Source organism: Physeter macrocephalus, chromosome 16 (genome assembly GCF_002837175.3).
Source record: "Physeter macrocephalus isolate SW-GA chromosome 16, ASM283717v5, whole genome shotgun sequence".
NCBI classification, from domain to species: Eukaryota; Metazoa; Chordata; class Mammalia; order Artiodactyla; family Physeteridae; genus Physeter; species Physeter macrocephalus.
In genome coordinates this window covers 83,398,968-83,413,962 of record NC_041229.1, presented here as the reverse complement: position 1 = coordinate 83,413,962, position 14,995 = coordinate 83,398,968, and the positions used below count along the sequence as shown (strand labels likewise).

The 14,995-nt window shown below is 40.1% G+C and overlaps 1 protein-coding gene across 1 annotated transcript in view; it reads left to right on the top strand.

Annotated features, from left to right (window-relative positions):
* DCDC1 (doublecortin domain containing 1) overlaps positions 1–14,995 on the top strand; it is a 460,096-nt gene that overhangs the window by 389,353 nt on the left and 55,748 nt on the right. The window contains 5 exon segments of the mRNA XM_055091474.1: positions 128–263; positions 1,844–1,997; positions 5,413–5,571; positions 6,702–6,902; positions 12,694–12,787. Of these exon segments, the coding sequence (XP_054947449.1) occupies positions 128–263; positions 1,844–1,997; positions 5,413–5,571; positions 6,702–6,902; positions 12,694–12,787 (744 nt within the window).

Here is a 14,995-nt window from a genome sequence, read left to right as displayed (position 1 = left end):
GAGTATGGTGCCATAGTTTGTTTAACCATTCACCTATTGTAGGGTGTTTTGATTGTTTCCAGTTTGGGCTATAATAATGCTGCTGTGAGCAATTGTATCTGGGATTAGAGACTCATTTCTTTGGTAGGTGTATGTTTCATGTGGAGAACATTGGATCAATCCTGATCTGTCCATTGCTCAGCAGAAGAAGCAAATCTTCCTGAGGAACTTAGCATCAGATATTTCTAAAATTCAAACTTTCTGCAGTACACGTAAGATAGAGGGTAAGCATTGGAATTATTTACTTTATATATGTACAGCCAAAAAAAAAAAAACTTGATGATATTGCTTTTTTAAAAAAAAATCCAACTTTGTTTAAACAGGTCATATTTCACCCCTGCATCTTGCTGTTTAGCTTTAGACTAATTTTTATATTTAACAGAGTTGCATATTTTAATTCACACTGTACTTTGGATGTGCAGAGAAAACATACTTTATTTTGTCTTTAACAAATTGGGCCTTCTTTGTGAGCCCCAGGTACCCCCATCAGGAAAACTTTAAATGTACAGTCAGGTTTAAATTTGTCCCATCCATTAATTTAAATAGTCCCTTTCGGGAAGGCTTTCCGATTTCTCAGTTTCCAGACTCTCCCTTTAGTTCTTCCCTAGGATGGAAGGAAAGAACTTGGGGTGCAGATCCTCTTGCTTTCTGGGCCCTGCTGGCTGAAGTCCATGGCTGGGTGACAGTGTTCCATTCTTTCGGCCCAGGTAATGCTTTGGGTGGGTGGTACTTCCTGCCTGCCTCAGCCTCCCCTCTGTTCCCTCTGGCCCTCTGCAGCCTGCTTGTGGTTGGGTAGCCATCTCTACAAATCCTTGCTACAGGACCTCTTGGCCCCTGCATGGCAGCCACTTCTGGAAAGCTCCCCTGCATGGCTCTTAGTAAATCCTGGGTCATGGCTACACTTCCCGAAAACCAGATCCAGGTTCATGTGGCTATTCCCCAGATTGGAGTGGTGAGGACAGCTCAAGAGGTAACTCATCACCATGTCCTGAACCATAGGCAATGTCCTCAGCGTTTCCTTGTCTAGCTAAGATTCCTGCAGCAAAGGCTGTAGGCAGAATCATGACACCCAGTGCTGGTTTTCTGCCTTCCTTTGTGTTCTGCCACAGATCCCCTCAGGCCCAGAAATGGTAGGTTTCCTCCAGGTCAACACTGAGATAAGCTAAATGGGAGCTAAAGGCTTTTGGAAAAAAACCCTAAATCATGACAGCGTCATCTGACTTACATGGCCATTGTCTTGTGCGTGAATGTCAAAACTGTATTTGTACTTTTGCTTTCCTTTTGCAACAATTCTCATTCCTCATGGTCTTCCACCTTCCCTTAAGGCTATCCCAGGACCAGGACAAAGGTCCTATATATAGAAGAGAAAAATCATTAATATAATTTAAAACATTATCTTATTGCATATCTTGAGCACTGTACATTAAGCTTTGCATGTGTCTTTTCAGGCTTTGGGAACTTTCATTGAGGAGTTTGGATCCCAGAGAATGACCTAGAGGCGTACGTCTAAATAATGGAACCCATTTGAATAGTTAGAATTTATAACTAACTTATTTTTGGAAAGACCTATTTTTTTAGCACTTTTGACTGAGAATGTCTTGAGAGGAAAGAATTTACAAAAATTAAATTAAGTGAAATCCAATTTATTAGTTTAAAGAGCAGCTATCAATTATACTTAGAATGTATTCTCTTAGACCAAATAGCTGGAAGTTTTCTGCATTTTTATTTTAACACGTGTTTTCAAAGTCCTAGTGCTCTGAGATAATAACTAATGTGTCCTTGCAATTTGTGCAATTCTCCTCAGCTCTTGTTTTAGAAGTCCAAAGTGACATTGTGTTGGGAGCCAAGCTTGCTGTGCGGAAACCAATTTTTGGAGACGAGAAGCGAATTATAGAACCAGAGGAAAAGCACGTGCAAAAAAATGCTTTAACATCGGGAAATGCTTCCAGTGAAGTTCTGTAAGTAATCCGTGTGGCCAGAAAAGTTACCTGGTTCCTATTTGAACTCAGCTCATTAGCTCAGTAACGCCACAGAGCCCATTCAGGGAACCCACAACAAGTTTATGAAACTAATGGAAGTTGAAGAGCTAGTATTTAATTAGTTTCCTGGCAAAAGGATAGAGCTGGAGCTTCAGTGTTCAACCACCACAATGATCTACTTTCAGTAATTTTGTTATGATGTTGCTATTTTTAAAAGACTGGAATCTTAGAACTGGAGACATTTATTTGAGGAATTCATCATGTTTTTGTTTCCATAAACATGGACTTCAGGAACAATTATGCTTCTTCCTTAATGGAGGTTCAAGTTGAATGCATGTTAATATAAGTTATCATCCTGGATTGCTGAAATAGCTTTCTGATTGGTTTCTATCTCCATAATCTCCTCCTTGCAATTCACCTTGAAGTTTCGTCTATGGACAATCTTTCTAAAACACAATCCTCTTTATACAGTTCTTCAATGGCTACCTATCGCAGACAGAAGACAATGTTTAGTCTGGAATCCCAAGCCCTCCTGACCCTGGTCCAGGCCTGTCATTAACCCTCATTTGTACCCCCATGCCCACCTCCACTCCACACTTCTTCTTTGTGCCACATGAACTCCAAGCTCCAGCTCGGCAGCTACAAGCTGTCTCTGGACAGCGGCCTACTCCACTGATGCACTGCTGCAGGCCTCTCACCACATATTCATTTCTCTCCAGCTGACGTGCCCCATCCTAGGTCTGTGGAAGGATTCTTTATCATTGAAATCAATCATGACAGTGACTGTACTAGCAATGTACTTATCAGTTCCCTCCCCTCTACTCCACCCACCACCACCAATTTAGGAATTCCTTGAGGGCAAAAACTCTGTCACACATGTTCTGTGAAGACCAGGATAACTGACTTTTGTCATTATTTACAGAATAAATGAAGGAATCATTGAATTAGTTTCCAAATTATAAAACCAAAAATAGCAAGTCAATTACCATTGCAATAACTGAAAATTAATTTGTATACAAATTAATTTTCATTAATCATTGGTATACAAGCTGTTTTAAACAACTGTTTCTATCTTCAATTACAAGAATATTAACTTTTATATTAGGAATCAAACTTCCTCATTTTGATGGGTAATTCATCTGGTCCTACATCCTGACACTAACAAAAGGCACCAGAAAGCCTTTTTCAGAGAGAGTGATTTGACCTATATTGTATCTTCCTCAATTGTTAGAGAATTGGCCACAAACTTTTCTAACATTCCCTTTTGTTCTTTTTCTAAAGAATGTATCTAGCCTCTGAGTTGTTATACTGCATTTGGAAAAAAATAAATAAACAGAAAGTAAAAAAAAAGAAAGAGCATCTTTGAGAGCAAAGATGCTTGTTGTTCTGATTCATAGATTTCATCAAGGCCTGAAATCCTTGAGCTAAAAGTCTTTGAGTCCACTCAAAACATAATGCAGGAGCATGGTGACTACACTTAATAATACTGCACTGCATATTTGAAAGTTGCTAAGAGAGCAGATCTTAAAAGTCTTCATTACAAGAAAAACATTTTTGGAACTATCTGCGGGAATAGATGTTAACCAGACATATTGTGGTGATCATTTTGCAATATATACAAATATCAAATCATTATGCTGTACACCCAAAACTAATATAGTGTTATATGTCAATTATACCTCAATTTAAAAAAAAACATAATGCAGGAATCTCCTGCACATTCTAGGCAAGCTCTTTTGATCCAGCCTCTTCTTGAATACTCCTAGGAACAGGGAGATCACTATTTCACAAGGCAGCCCATTTTAATGTTGAAATAATAATTCGAATACCTCTATCCTTCTATGACTCCATTGGTAAAGTAGACCCTACCCCACCTCACCCAATTTCCATCACAATTTCCTGTTTTATTCCTCTTGTGATATTCATTGTTTGTTTATTCATTTACTTATCTACTGTCTCTCTTCTTCCCACTAGAATGTAAGCCCCATGAATCCTGAGAACTTAACTGTTTTGTTCACCACTATATCCCCAATACTTAGAACTCTGTGCCTACAATATAGTAGATGTTTAAGAAATATTAGTTAAAGGAATGAATGATTAAATAATGACTAGTTATATGAATGAATGAATGGACATGAATCAATAAAGCAAGATGTATTTTTAAATGGCTGTTCTAAAATTAACTGGACTGTACTTCATTTGCTTGGGAGATGAGGAGTATATAGATATCCCAAGTTAGAAAATCCCATCTGGATTTGGAGGAAGAATCTTGTTATGTCTAAGAATGACTTTTTTTTTTGTCTGTTTCCCTCAAAGAAATGGAGTTGGTGGGAAAGCTGTGTTTTGTATTTTCAACACAAGATGGCACTGTTGTTTCTTTAACTGTTAATGAGATTTTTGTCTTCAGAAGCTGCTTGTGCTGCAACTCTGAATAAGGCTGTTGTTACCCACCAATTTCATATCCACATGTAATACTTTTGTTACATTTGAAAAGTGTATGGTCTGCTCTGCTAATGCAGGAATTGTCCCTGGAGATTTGGGTAATTCGATATTGCTTGCAGTTACATCAAATTACCACAAGCACCTTGGTGACCACAGCCTCCCCTAGAGAACTTTATTTACACATATGCACATTTAGAGTGCTGAAGTATGCTTGCTGCTTTGCCTGTATATTTATCCTGCCTTCAGCAGAGCAGTCCTCATATTGTGTCATGATCCCATGGAAGCAAGTGTACCCTAAACAGTGCCTGGGGATTTGATATATTTAGATCTGCATGGTGGTTATGCTTCCGTTCACGATTTCATCTTAATAAGGGGCCACAAGGCTGACTCAGTTATTCAAACTATGACTATTTACTCTAAGTGTTTTTGTATATTATTCTCTATCAAAACCTGGCACATTTGTGCTGGTGCTATTTGAGTCTCTCTAGATTTTTCTATTGAGAGGAAAAGTTATTAAGATTCCTTAACATTGTCTAATGAGTAAATTTTATGAAACCTAGTAATCTAGGCTGTCTGTTCCAGACAGAATTATGACACATTTATGGAGTAGGCAAGAGTCTCATTACATGTTTGTTATGAATTTCCAAAACTACTGAGTAGTCTTAATCTTATTTTTGAAATATAATACATGACCCCATTTTTTTCCTGAGTAAATATAACAAAGATGAATGCTGTTTATTATGTGATTGAGGATTCATTTGCAGCTTTATATTAAAAAAATCTAAATTGTGTATTAGTAGGATGTGAATGTGCAGTGTTAGGCACCATTATGGAAATATGACTTCCAGATCCACCAGTATCATTCAGGATATTATCAGACTACACCTCAGAGAAAATTCTGTGAGTATAAATCAGATTTCTTAGACTTCTGTTTCCTTTTGAACCTTGATAGAGATTCACATACAAGAGCCCATCTCCGAATGAAAGCTTGTCACACACTTCTCAGGTATGCCTGGCAGGAAACTTCTCATAACTTTGATGAAGATGACAGTCTTCCAAAGAAAATGGAAGAAGAGCTCTTTGAAAATGTGGAACCAGAGAAGAAATACAGGTAAAAAGTTGCAAGGGATTCCTGTTAGAGATTTCTACCTGGTCTTAGATTCACTCACTTTAGGGCAAAAATATTACTGAAGATTTACATTACTGTTAGTTGCTCTTTACATCAACACACACATTTTTGTGTTTCTTGTGTTTCTGACTGAAGTATTTACAAGTACTGGTGGCAAGTACCTTCTCGCTTTAGCTGTGTAATGTAATTTCTCGTTCACTGGTGTCTTTTCTATTAAAAGGTAAACTCATCCATCGTTGCCTCCTGAGAACTTAGGACAGAGCCTGTATATTAGTTGAATGAATGTGTAAATGAACTTATGAATAAGCATGTAAAATGCCTTGATGTCTTTAAGAAATTAGTAAAATGCAATTTCTTCCTTTTTAACTTTATTTCTTCTCTGGTCAATATCCAATGAAATGACAGGAATCTATAGTACTTGGTATTATTCCATAATCTTTATACATGTACTTAATGTTACAGCAGTTTACATGAATTAAACAGTTTTGGCACTTCAACACTTAGCATTAGTCCATGCACATAGTAGGGACTTAATAGACATTTACAAATTAATTGCCAATGCATTGTGATTTTTAATAAGGTTTAATAAGTCTGCTTAATGCCTTAAGAGATATTTAAGTGTGAGATTCCTTTGCATTAACTTATTAGCGTATCATTATTTTGGTTTATGGTATTCTATGAGTTGTTAGGGAAGATTCAAAAACTTGGAGAATGGGATTCTCTTTGCCAGGGATTCTGTAGATAGAGGATAGAAATGATCATGATTTGAACAGAACTTCCTTATTTCTCTCTGTTCTGATTCATTGCCCTGTTCCTACTCCTACCTCTTTTTCCCTTTAAATTATCTCAAGTGAATTTTTTCTTTGCTGATGAATTTCTCATGTTCTCTTGGATAAATATTTATTTCTAATATAAAATAAAGTCAGAATTCTACTTTTTACATCAGCTTGACAGTGCAAAGCAAATAACATTGCTGCTGTCCTGATGATAATGCTTCCCCATTATAAGTGAATTTGGTTTATAGCGGGTCTCTTGCCAACAGAACTTGCTATCTCCAGCACATCAGCGCACAGGACACTTTTCTGCCACTAATGGGATTTTCTTTATCTCAGCCATTCTCCAAAACAGAGTAAACTGCAGAAGGTTTGCCACCAGCAGTTTGAATACAGAGATGGGCAAATTATAAGCTATGCTTCTCCTCAACTGGTTTTGGGGGTGCAAGGCCCCAACCTGCATTCAGGCATGGAGGCTGTTTTGGTGGAGAAAAAAGCAGATGATAGTCATCAACACTGGAGGCACAAGGAAGACAGCAGGTAAACCCATTATATTTGGGCCTTAGTATATCGAAAGGTGAATAGGAGCCTAAGAGATCCAGCATGGTCCCCACAGACCAGGCAGGGGTATATTTGAGGACTTTGGATTTTCTATTTAATGTAGCCAATAATATTTTTAACCTACTCAAGGAAGAGGAAGATAGTGAAGTCAAATGTACGTGCTCGGTAGTCTACACACAGCTCATCCACTACAGCTTCAGGTAAGAAACGTGAAATCTAGCCTACGAGGTTCATAGTTTTAATGGGCCATTGAGGTCAAGAGAGAGCTAGACTCTCATCTAATTTATTTGTGTGATTTGAAAACATCATAAAATCAAGTAAGAATTCTAAAAAGTCCCATTGTTAAAAATTTGCAGTACTTTTCATTAACACAGTCTTCTGCACCGCCCCACATGCATGCCTTCCCTCCCTCCCCTACTTCCATCGTATAACCAACTGATGTGGCTTCCACTCACACAGTGAAATTGAATTGAATTCTTACCCTAATCAGATATATCAACCCAGTGCAATGGCTGGCCCTTGTTTGGATCTGGCTTGAAGCCCACCACTGTCAAAAAGGTTATTTCTGAGACAATCAGAAGAAATTTAAAAGAGTCTGGGTACCAGATGATATGAAGGAAGTCTTGTTAATTTTGTTGGGCGTCATAATGGTTTAATGGCTATGTTTAAAAAAAGTCCAAAAAAAAAAAAAAGTCCTGATCATTTGGATGTATATTGTAGTATTTACAGATAAAATTAAGAGAGATCTCAGCTTTGTTTTAAAATATTCTAGCAAAGCAAAAATTTTTAAATGGGGACAGGGGGAGGGGATGAAACAGGCATGGCAGAATGTTGATAACTGTTGTGTCCGTGGTGGTTTCTTATACATTTCTCTCTGGTTTTGTGCATGCTTGAAATTTCTTTAACAAGAGCAATAACAACTCCTTGGTTTTTAGATGGTTTGCTTCAAAGTCTACCATTAGTGTTATATAGTGGGGCTCCAGGGCCCTCTTCAGTCTCTTGAAATACTACAGAAAATGTGTTTGTGTATCTGTGTAATACTTTTTTTTTTCTTTTTCTGGGAAAGAGCTGTGATTTGGGGATTCTCAAAAGGTGTGTGATGCAAAAGGCTTAGGGGATCGCTGCTTTGAGAGAGATTGTATAATCTCCAGCAGGCGGCAGCAGAGGGCCCAGCACGGGCAGGAAAGGAGCTAGCCCTCCTCTGCTCGCTGTCTGAGATTCCGAGCTGCCAGCAAGGAGCACATGCAGCCTTGTTTTAGAGACAGCTGAAGAGCCAACCTGTAGACAGACCTGGTGAATGTGTTCTTTTGCCTCATTTATCCTAGCTAAGGTGACTTTGCGACAGGGGAGCTAAGAAGCAGGCTTTTGGCCCTGCGAAAGTTTTGCTTTGTGGAACCAGAATTCATTCATTTAGCTGCAGAAGATTATCAAGGGCAGTGTTTTAGGTGCTGGTGCCTTAGCAAAGAACAAAACAGATAAAAATTCCTGCCCACGAAGCTAGTGCTACCCCATCTCTACATTTCTGGAATTTAGAGCTACATCTTACTGCCTTGGCTTTCTGTATTATAGTAGAGGTCCCGCTTGAGCCTAAGTTGGAATTCGAGCATGGCTGAAGGGCTAGGGTGGACACGCATGGGGAATGAGAGAAGTGACCCAAGGCACTAGACAGCCACACTTGATAAGTTTAACTCAGGAACACCTGGTCATCAGAAGAGAGAGCAAGTTCTGAGCCCTGCTCAGTGTCTGCACTGCTTTCGGTTTTCACCGTAAGTGCTGTGGGGAGATCAGGAGGACGGGAAGGCTGTTTAAGTAAAAACAAAGGGAAGGGGGCTTCCCTGGTGGCGCAGTGGTTGAGGGTCCACCTGCCGATGCAGGGGACACGGGTTCGTGCCCCGGTCCGGGAAGATCCCACATGCCGCGGAGCGGCTGGGCCCGTGAGCCATGGCCGCTTGAGCCTGCGCGTCCGGAGCCTGTGCTCCGCAATGGGAGAGGCCACAACAGTGAGAGGCCCGCATACCGGAAAAACAAAACAAAACAAAGGGAAGCTTGCCTAAAACTCTATGCACTCCCTCACTGCTTTGGAAAGTCTAACCACATGTAACACCAAAGAGGATGGTCCCTTCCGATTTCCTTCCACTTTCCAGAACGCTCTGCAATGTTGTCGTAGTGAGGCCTCCCCATGTCAAGCCGTAGAAGAGAGGGACAGTTGGAGGGAGATGGTGGTATTGACTGATCGCTGGCTGGAAACTGCAGAGTCCAGAGAGAAGAGGTGGAGCCGTGGCGGGGGGGGGGGGCAGCAGTGGGACAGGGTTGGCTCCTGAACGCATGGGTCACCGTCTAGGGACTCCCACAGACCCTTGGGCAGGAGAGGTTTTGCAGAAGTCTTGATGATTAGATGTGGGCATTATTCAGAGGAACATATGTCCCATGGCAGAAATGTCTGTATAGTGACAGTAATTCTGAGCTTTCTTCTACATTTTCCCTTGACATTTTTCTTTTTCTTTTTCGTGTAATTGGGTGTTGAAACCCATTTGTTCTGATAAGCTGGTGAGGCCTGGAGAACCTTGGGTGACACTATGTAGCAGAAACCTATATGGAATCATTTATGTGAACCATAGTCTTTTGATCTTCCATATTTTTTCCAGGCAGTAAATTAGCATTTATTGAGGCAACTGCCCAATCAGAATTTGTGTCAATAGAGCAGAAGCCCAGTAGCTCACTGCCAGCATGATGGGAGGTGCCAAGTGCTATCACTGTGCCTAGAATTTTCTACCATTAGTCCTTTCATTCAGTCCTTCGGGTCTTGAATTACTTTTTCATTTTGGCCTTCTATTGAAAATAGAGAATAACTAGGAAATCTGATATCTTAAGCAATTATCAGCAAAGCCTCTTAAGGGAAATTTTGAGCGTGAAAACAAGGCCTAGCTGGGAGAGCACATAGTCTAGGAGAGTAGTATAAGAAATGAGCAAGGGGGCACTGGCAGAGGCAGTAGGAGGTTACCAAAGACACCCTTACTTGGTTTCTAGCCACACAGAAAAATGGTCCAGGTCAACTTTTGACATAAACTGGTATCTTTCTCCCATTTTCAACCCTGGCACAATCTGAATTAATCATTTGGTCTCAAAAGGGACATATGAAAAAAATGCTCAGGGGAAAAAAATCCCCTTCAACAAGATTCAAAATTATAAAAGGGAAAATAACAGTGTCATGGAATTCAGAGCTGAAAGAGATTTTGAAAATTTTCTAGTCTTAGTCACCTGATTCTAAAGCTAGGTAAACTGAGGCTCAAGAAGATGAAGTGACTTGTATGCACTCGCACTGTGGGTTAGTAGAAGAGGCTGTGGTGTCATGCTGGGATATTTCTGGAACACAGAGTCAGTTCTCACACTGCCGTTTGGCACGTAGTGGGCTTTATGTAGAAGTCTAAAAGCTCAGGCTTCCTGCAGAATGTAAGCACTCCTGCGATGGGCAAGTGACAGTTGACAGTCCAAAAAGGAAAAGAAAAGTCAACACTATCATGGCTGAGCATGGCACTGAAGCATGGGAGAAGTTGCTACATCTATTCTAGGCAGCAAAAACAGAGAAAGCTAGGCAACTAATCTAGGCACCTCAGTAAGTTGTTGCAGGAAATATACAATCATTCATTCATCTGACTACTACTGAGTGCCAGTAAAAATGCAAGATGCAAACTATGCTACATGCTGAGGCTACGGAGATGAACAATATTGAATACCAGCTCTTGTGCTGTGCACAGACTTGATAAATGCTAAAAAGGTATTTGATAAAATTGAATACCCACTTTGGATTTAAACTGACACTTCGTTAACTAACACTAGAAGGAAGAAACACATTGTAAGATTAATAGTGATTGTCTTAGGAATATAAACGATGTTTCAAATTCTGTTTTAATTTTTACTATATTTTCTAGTATTTTGTAAATTCTTTACAATGAGGATATTTTGTTTTATGTTCAGAGATTTAAATTAGATATCTAGAATTTTTTGTCTTGAAAGGAAAAATACGTTACTCTTATCACAGATCTCCCCCACCCCAGCTTTCTCCCCCTTTCCTCCACTCCCACATCATTAAATTTTATATTCAGGACTAGTTATATTTTCCACAGCAGGAATGCCACTGCTGGTCTGTAATGTAACTATGTTGACAGACATAAAGAACTGCTTTTTTCTATGCAGACAATATCCTTGAATGTTTGGTCTATTCTTGCTTTTTTTTTTTTTTTTTTTTTTTTTTTTTTTTTTGTGGTATGCAGGCCTCTCACTGCTGTGGCCTCTCCCGTTGCGGGGCACAGGCTCATTTCTTTTTTTTTTTTTTTTTTTTTTTTGTGGTATGCAGGCCTCTCACTGCTGTGGCCTCTCCCGTTGCGGAGCACAGGCTCCAGACGCACAGGCCCAGCGGCCATGGCTCACGGGCCCAGCCACTCCGCGGCATGCGGGATCCTCCTGGACCGGGGCACGAACCCGTGTCTCCTGCATCAGCAGGCAGACTCTCAACCACTGTGCCCCCAGGGAAGCCCTATTCTTGCTTTTAAGTGATGTACGGGAAAGAATTTGAGGGTTTTAGCTCTGTACTTTGCTTTCTTTTTTTTCAGTCAAGGGAGCTTTATTTTAGTTCCAATATAAGATAACTTAAAAATATTCAATATATATCTTGGACTTTTAGGGAATACTCATTTAGAAAAGAAGAATTTGAGGGAAAGCTATTAAAAAAATCACAACAATGGATAATAGTAGCTCATACTAAGTGCCATGAGCCAGACAATATTCAACACATTTTTTATGCATTAACTCATTATATTCTCAGGACGAAAGTCCTGTGTGGTATGCACCATTATCCTATTTTACAGATGAGGAAACTGAGGCTAAGAGTTGTTAAGCAGGTCTTGAGATATACTCAAGATTTAAACTCAGGCATTGTGGCTCCAGAATCCATGCTCTTATTCACTCTGCCACATTGCCTCTCACAACAGCAAAACAGGTGAGGAGAGTGTCTGGGTACAATCTGGAGACAGAAAACACACAGTCATTTAAACAAGGGATGTTTAGCATAAAGAATTATTAAGCTATGCTAAACGAGTAACTATCAGATTTTTTTTGAAAAAACCTCTATACGGTACTCTAGGGCTGAGGGAGTTGAGGACAAACTTGGGATTGGGTCCCTCCCTAAGGCTGGAGTTCAGAGCTCATTGGAAGAAGAATGGGTGCTGTCCACCGGATGGCAGGGAAATGTGTTGGTTTGCGTGGCCGGATCTGTTCTGTGGTTGCTGGGCAAGCAGGAAGCAGCCCTCTGGAACTTACGTGGGTGTGCAGCTATTGCTGGGCACGTGGAGATGCAATGGTACGGGGTTGCTGGTACAGCAGAAGGTCTGGAGCACGTGGTGTCCATGTTGGGAGGGCCATAAGCGAGTCATCACCAGGCCAGGCCTGGACTGTGAGGGTATTAAAGGACCACATGCATTCCGTGCACATGGCTGGGACAGAGCATCCCTGGACACCCTCACTCCCAAACACTGACCCCAGGCAGCAGCCAGAAAGAACAGGAGCGCCCCTTTCTCCTTCAGTGTTCTTCTAGCACTCTGCACTGAAGAACCTCAACATCGTGCTTATGGTGGGGGAGAAATGCCCAAAGGATTTCACATCCATTAGCGCAGAATATGTATGGAGCCAAGAGGCAACACACAGATAAGGGGCACAGAGGGAGCTCTAAACTGGTCATGCTGCTTTGTAATGTGCCTAATCCTGTTTTCCCAAGGACCTTTCACCTGGTGAGTAACCCAGACCTGGTGCTGGCAGTGTCTATGACCAAGGCTGGAGATGAAGTCTGTGGCTATCTGGTTATTGCTCAGGTAAGATATGTAGAGGCTAAAGAGTAATTGTAGCCCTTTATTTACTTAAATTTAAGGAAAGCTCCATGCTTCCTTGTTGTGGAGAAAGAAAATGGCTGTCATGGAAACCTATCTTGAATGCCATTGTTAAAATATTTACAATAGTCTGCCTAGATTTCAAATTGAACATGTTCCTGTAGCTCTGAATTTAGTTTAATCCAACAGATGGTGATTGTGGGCTTGCTGCATGTCAGGAGCTATGCTAGTTACTTAAATCAAATCCAATGGCAAGCGTGAGAAATTATCCCAATAGCATTCATAGCGTCTCAGTGGTGGGTGCAGTCAGGTGAATGGCTGTTAGATGCATGCATTTTAAGTTCAATGATTTGGAGACATAAGCAAGTCCCCTCTCACCTGGCAACGGGTGGGAAAGACCGTGGTCAGAGGAGTCTTTCAGGAGGGTGTGAGCTCTTCAATGCTAATTCTACTGAGACTCATTTGAAATATACTTTCAACATACTTTTGCAAATGCTTATAGCAGCCAAACAATTTTTGGAGACTCCAGAGAAGGCTGGCTTCATTTGAATTTTGGGTAAAGACCTATGGGGTTGGTTTTTTCTTTCCCACGTTTGTCTGTCATCTTCACTTAACAAAGACACTCCTAGACGGGTATATATTTTTCCTTGTTAGGAGGAGAAAAAGTTTAGGAGTGTCCCTGCTCTGCATTTACTTTCTGTATCCTCCACAGTATTTGCCGTCTTTGTGTTGAACAGAATATACTGTCTCCAAATAATATTTGTTTTATTCCATATTTTAATAATAATGAGGCAACTTGTTCTGCAGGTCCTGAAACCAAAATTGGGATATAGCAATCTGGACAAATACCAAAGCTTAATTAAGTCTTCTAACCTGATGATAAATATGGACTAAAATTTTATTCTAGGAGACACAGTATATATAACATCGTATTTTTCCCTGTCAGGTGCCTCTGTGGCATGGACCACAGTGAGATGAAACCTTATGCAGATGCAAATTTTGTACCTTAATCTGTTTCATAAAATTATAGATATGGATGTTTTCCCCTAAGGTTCCCATTTTATAAGAAATTAGTTTGATCCCAAAGTTATTTATACTACCTTTCAAGAGTTTTTTTTTTGCTTGGTGTTTCATTTTTATTTCTTGAAGCAATCAGTTTGTGAGAATATATTAAAGTTCATGTAAAATAATAAAAATGAGACATGTTAAGTTAATGTTACTAAACCCCCTCCCTGTTCCTTGAAATATAATCTTTGTTTTCCATACCTCTGAGGGATGCTCTGTTGTTTGACCTATTAAATCAATTCCTGAGACTCATTTATTTTCCTCTTCACTATCAATCTCTCCTTGGTAAAGTAGGTGTTATTCATTATAAAGTTCCTTGAGGTGTCATGATATGTTTAGTTGGAACTAATCTAGTGGTTTAAATTCCTTGAAATTGAAACTACTCATTTTTTTAACTTATGCTCAAACCAAGTTTTATAATTAGAATAAAGATGCTGTTTCTAATACATAAAAAGGAGTGTACTAACATTTTTTAAAAAAACCTTCTTGATAACCAGTGAAATGTAAATTAAAATATCAACAAGGTACTATTTTTCATTCATTAGATTGACGATGCTTTGGCAAGAGTGTGAGGAAAAGAGGCCATTTCGTATAATATTGGTGGAAGGGTAAATTAGAATAACCTTTCTAGAAAGCATTTGATATGATAAAGCTTTATATTATACATCATAATTTTTTTAATGATCCTGTTCTTTTTTTTTCTTTTTTTTTTTTTGTGGTACACGGGCCTCTCACTGTTGTGGCCTCTCCCGTTGCGGAGCACAGGCTCCGGACGCGCAGCCTCAGCGGCCATGGCTCACGGGCCCAGCCGCTCCGCGGCATGTGGGATCTTCCCGGACCAGGGCACGAACCCGTGTCCCCTACATCGGCAGGCGGATTCTCAACCACTGCCCCACCAGGGAAACCCCATTTTTTTTTTTTTTGAATTTTACTTTATTTATTTTTTTATACAGCAGGTCCTTATAAGTCATCAATTTTATCCACATCAGTGTATACATGTCAATCCCAATCTCCCAATTCAGCACACCCCCCCACCCCACCACGGCTTTCCCCCCTTGGTGTCCATACGTTTGTTCTCTACATCTGTGTCTCTATTGCTGCCCTACAAACTGGTTCATCTGTAACAAT